General features: G+C 37.5%; 1 protein-coding gene across 2 annotated transcripts; it reads left to right on the top strand.

Moving 5' to 3' along the window:
• Positions 1-2,051: 2,051 nt before the first annotated feature.
• On the top strand, positions 2,052-5,168 carry LOC110868364 (zinc finger protein JACKDAW). Of its 2 annotated transcripts, XM_022117498.2 has the most exons (4): positions 2,120-2,886; positions 3,494-3,893; positions 4,120-4,223; positions 4,293-5,155. In XM_022117498.2, exons 1-4 carry the CDS (start codon positions 2,742-2,744, stop codon positions 5,030-5,032), a joined length of 1,389 nt encoding a protein of 462 aa, XP_021973190.1. In that variant the 5' UTR covers positions 2,120-2,741; the 3' UTR covers positions 5,033-5,155. The 2 variants fall into 2 exon arrangements, with proteins under 2 accessions (XP_021973189.1, XP_021973190.1); XM_022117497.2 differs by having other exon boundaries at positions 2,052-2,886; positions 4,120-5,168.
• Positions 5,169-5,388: the final 220 nt, after the last annotated feature.

Below are 5,388 nucleotides of genomic sequence, written 5' to 3'. Positions count from 1 at the left end.
TTTGTCTCTTCAATTTCCGCCGACTCGACCTTTTCTCTTTCCTCTTGATTGTTGGTCTTTTCATCTTCTTTGTCGTCGGTCACCCTTTCCGTCGGAGTCTTCGTCAATTCAACCGGAATTTCTACTTCGTTTAGGATTAAACAACTTCCCGGAATGAATTCCGGTTCCCACATCCCTGAAAGTTCCGATATCCACACTGTGTACTTCTGACCCCTGAAAACAATATCAACTTCCTCTTTGATTTCTTTACCGGAATCTACTATTACCCCCAATCTTACTTCATTTAGCGACCCACTGTTCACGTTCATCTTATCTTGGTATACAACCTTCCCGACTGTTTCTCCAATTTTTTCTCCTGTTTCTCTACTCCATAACATTACTGGGATACCGACTATTTTGATCCATGCTAATCTTTCAAACTTGATTTGTTCACCTTTCCACTCCCATACTTCTGAAAATATTTCTTCCCAGGTCTCTCTAAATCCAATTCTAAAGTCCTCTGCTTCCATCTGTGAGCCAAAGGTAATTAATAACTTTGCTCCTCCCAAGTATCTCACCTCCATTGTGTTGGGGAAAATTTCCGGTAAAATATCTCCCAAGATTTTCATTTTCTTCATATCCCTAATCACTGCGACTACCGTCCTTTTCTTCATTACTTTACTAAACTCTGACTCTTCTCCAGTTAACTGAACTGTTTTCCTTTTACCTTCTTCTTTATTATACCCTGTCAGAATATCCCTATAGGATACATTTGGTTTGTCATAGTTTATCGGTCCGCTTCTTTTGCTTTCTTTCTCGTGACTAGCACCCCTTTGTTTGTTCTCCATTTCCATACTCTTCTTTGGAATGTATCCAGGTCCCCCATGAAAACTTCCGCTTCCCCCTTTATAGTCTCTTCTTTTCTCCTTCTGAAATTTGGATACGTTGACTTTTATTTTATAACTTCCTATCCAGACATTGTTCAAGGCTTGTAGTAATTTATTCTGATCTTTTATTCTCTTGAATCTGACAAAACCGAATACCTTTCCTGCATGGTCCCTTCTCTTTGGAACAACCGCGTCACATATGACCCCACAACGTTGACACTCAACCCATAAATCTCTACCTGTCGTCCAGTCTGGTAAATTTGTTACGTAAAAGGTTGTTGCTTTTTCCGTCCCGTACTGGTTCTCCCCTTTTCTTGTTACATCAATCCATGGATTCTTCTCCTCGTTCACATCTTCTTCGATTTCCTTCCTACCTTCTTTCACACGCCATACTTTTTTTCCTTTTTTTCCTCCCTCCATTGGTCTTTCAGCAGTTGGGTGATATGCAAGGAAAGAAATGGATGAACACCCACCAAACCAGGCACACTCCCCTAGCCCTCCAGAGTAAGCAAACGAATCAGCTTCCACTCAACCCTAAGGGTGTTAATGGGATTCGAATCAATCTAGCTTAACTGTACTCAGACAGCCGCGATCAATATCAGACCCACTAAGCCCCGAAGAAATCAAGTATCCACTGCGGGAAGAGAGGGAAGAGGAGGCTTTAATCCGCGAACCGAGAAGAGATAAAACCGATCGGAGGGGGGAAACGCCTAATCAAGATAGAATGAAAGGTGCCAACCGAACTTCCAGAAGAAGATCAGGACCTTGCACGCTATTTCGAGATGGCAATCTCCGGCTAAACCTCCGGCGACTTTTCAGATTCTAGAGAGAAAATGAAAATTGTTTTTTGTACATTAACATATACTAGATATTTACAAAGAGACTTTGTATATAGTACGTATCATCTAGTCAACTACTGAATTCTACTTCCTAGTATTGTGTTATCGAGATGAATTTGTTTACCTTTTTAGACACTATTATTTTTCCCATGGTCTTTTTATTAATAAAGTAAGTTTCACTTCCCAAGCTATAGCTAGACTTTCTCTAGTTATGTGCATGCAAATGTGTGTATAAGAATATTAAATGGTACATGGTGTTGATAATAGGAATTTGAGGTGCGAAAAGCTACAAATGACACACAACTCTACACATTCTACTTACAAGCAGCTAACAGCCAATATACACACACATGATACATACACACATATATCTATATTATATATATATATATATATTCACCCTCTCCCACATATACATACAAATATATATATTTACATAGAGAGGGGGGGGGGGGGGCTAAGAGAGGGGCCCATACAGCCTAAATCTATGGCTGACCTACTTTTAAAATGAGGGCAAAAGATAAAAGGATAGAAGACGAAGAAAGAGTAATCAAAATAAGAAAGAGAGAGAGAGAGATGAAATATTCTGTTTAGAGAGAGAGAGAGAGAGAGGAGAGTAGGTTTGAAAGTATTAGGGTTTTCTCGTTTTTGGTGTTTTGTTAGTGATAAAAACACAACAATTTAGTTGTTAGCATACTCTACCAGTTCGGTCTTTCTGTCGTAACAACAGTCTCTCTTTAGATTATTGTGGTTTTTTTGTTTGATTCAGCTTCTTCTTTCAGCTATCTTGTGTTTAAAAGTAAATTGTTTCTTACTTCTTTTTTGGCACAATCCTACTTATACTTCTTGTTTGAATACATAAAACCAAATCATCCTTTCCTGTATTGTTTACTTTGTTTTTGTTTGCTAGTTTTGTTTTCAAAACCTTGTTGTTTGTATTTCCAAGTGCTTGCTTGCTAAACTACAACCAAAGCTTTCAATCTTAATCCTAGCTAGCTAAAAAGGCAACAACAACAACAACTTTTGATCAGATATTATGATGTCTGGTGAGATGTTTCCTATTCCTCTTCAAGATCATCTTCATCGTCACCAACCACCACCACCACCTCCTCATGAATCAAACCCTAACTCTAAACCTATCTCCAATCTCAAGAAGAAAAGAAACTTACCAGGAACTCCAGGTATCAACATATATGTACACATATTGTATATCTTTTTTCTTTGTCCTTTTTTTTCTTTTCATATATAACTTAATTTAAAGATTTGTGGTATCATGATTTCTTAGATTAAACATTTAAAGTTAGTAGATGAATTTGCTAAATCCTATAATTTCCCACTAATGTGTTCAAAATTTCTAAGTTTTTTTTTTTTTTTTTTTTTTTTTTTGATAATTTGATAAACGGGTGCAACTTGTTGCCCGTTTACATAACACTCTTCTATAAATTTGTTATGGTTTGAAACCTCTATATGGATATGCATCATTTAATTGCTTATTTAGATGTTTCAAGTTCAAGTTTAGGACTTTGATAAATATGCATCAATAAGTTGATAAAAAACAACAATCGTTTTACGGATTAATGAATCTTTCTAACAATATAGATTGATTATTCAATTATCTTGGGACTACAAGGATTCAATTTCGTTTTGGTCATGTTATATATATTTCTCTTATGAGTGTTAATTAATCAATCCGAATTCATTTGGGACCATTTATTTGAGGGTGAAACTAGAGTCCTATGAACTTATGAATGATATTATTGTGCGTATTTTGATTAAAAATTTCAACAGATCCGGATGCTGAAGTTATGGCACTTTCACCAAAATCACTAATGGCAACAAACCGATTTGTATGCGAAATCTGCAACAAAGGCTTCCAACGAGACCAAAACCTACAACTTCATCGGAGAGGTCACAATCTGCCATGGAAGCTGAAGCAAAGGAACAACAAAGAGCCCATAAAAAAGAAAGTCTACATTTGTCCCGAAAAAACTTGCGTCCACCACGATCCGTCTCGCGCACTCGGAGATCTCACCGGAATTAAGAAACATTTTAGCCGGAAGCATGGTGAGAAGAAATGGAAGTGTGAAAAATGTTCCAAGAAGTATGCAGTTCAATCTGACTGGAAAGCTCATTCCAAGACTTGTGGTACTAGAGAGTACAAGTGTGACTGTGGCACACTTTTCTCCAGGTGAGTACGTTATTAATATCTTTGACAATCTTGGTTTTTTTGGTGTCAAATATTGAAATAAATGTTTGGATCTTAATGCACTTTGACACTAATTAAATAACACACAAACGAACACACGTAATGTCTAGTAATATCTCACTCATAGGGTTGGAACAAACACTTTGACGTTAAATATGACTAGTTACTAATTTGTAACACGTTATAATGTTACTACTTTTTTGTGCAGGAAAGATAGTTTCATAACTCATCGGGCGTTTTGTGACGCATTGGCCGAAGAAAGCGTGAGGCTTAGTTCGGTGACACCCAACGGTCTGGGCTTGAAAAACGAAGGTATGAACGAATCCGTGATGAACCCTAATTTCCCTCATGGGTTTTCAGGCTTAACGCAATTCGGGTCAGGTTTTGGGCATGATTTTGGGGATCAAAACAAGCCAAGATTATCACTTTGGTTAGACCAAGCAAATTCCCAGGTCAATCTTTCTCCAATGGATCAAATGACTATGAATTCGAATCTCTACATGTCATCGAGCTCCTCGGGTTTAGCCGATATGGTTAATGGTTATGGCTCATCTTCAATGGCAAATTATACAAACTCAAACCAAGTGCCAAGTTTATCATTAACACCATTGGCAGAAGGTTTAAAAGAGGAAACCCTAGCTTCTTTATACTCAATGAACCAAGCCCATCAAACCGAATCCACGGGTCCAATGTCCGCGACCGCACTTCTCCAGAAAGCAGCTCAAATGGGATCGACCCGGAGCAGCCCCTCGGTCTTTGGAACAAGTTTTGGGCTCATGAACTCCTCCACTACATCAAACATTGGAGTCAGCTTGGTGAACAACAACATCACCTCTCTTCCTCAACTACAAGTCTCGAGTGCAATGAACAACAATTCATCGAATTCAAGTCCTCAAGCGAGCAATCTCGACCACCAACAAATGATCATGTCAAGAAACGAAACAATGGCGCCATTGAAGATGATGAATCGGAGCTTCAATGGAGTTGACAATGGATTAACAAGAGACTTCTTGGGCATGGGAGGAGAAGGTGGCCGGCCATTGTTGCCACAAGATCTAATGAAGTTTGCATCTTATGGTTCTAACATGGGATCAATGAGGCAATTTGCTAGTAATAACTAGATGCCTAAATTTGTTGCTTAGTTATTTGCATGTGTTCTCATCATGTGTGTTTAATGTAGCATAATAACAATGTATTTATAGACTTGATTTTGTCAATGGTTGCACTTTCATTTAAACACAAAATGGTTATTTTGTTCCTATATGATTAAAGTTATTAGAAAAAGGACCATAACATAAGTTTTGTCCATGTACATTAATTAATAATATAATTTTGTTTTTCTAAAACAAACGTATACGTTATATTAAAACTAATAATTATGCATATATATATATAGTTTAAACACTGTTTAAATGACTTTTCCAGAAAATATATGAAAGCAACCATTTTTGGTCCCTGAAGTGGGACCGGGAGTAGA

This window comes from Helianthus annuus, chromosome 7 (assembly GCF_002127325.2).
Source record: "Helianthus annuus cultivar XRQ/B chromosome 7, HanXRQr2.0-SUNRISE, whole genome shotgun sequence".
In the NCBI taxonomy this organism is placed as follows: Eukaryota; Viridiplantae; Streptophyta; class Magnoliopsida; order Asterales; family Asteraceae; genus Helianthus; species Helianthus annuus.
The sequence above is the reverse complement of the archived record's forward strand: the minus strand, read 5'-3'. Positions and strand labels throughout refer to the sequence as shown.

Coding starts and splice junctions, on each gene's coding strand:
- LOC110868364 (XM_022117497.2), top strand. CDS start 2,742: ATGATGTCTGGTGAGATGTTTCCTATTCCTCTTCAAGATCATCTTCAT. Junction 2,887..3,493: donor AAACTTACCAGGAACTCCAG/GTATCAACATAT, acceptor AAATTTCAACAG/ATCCGGATGCTGAAGTTATG. Junction 3,894..4,119: donor TGTGGCACACTTTTCTCCAG/GTGAGTACGTTA, acceptor TTTTTTGTGCAG/GAAAGATAGTTTCATAACTC.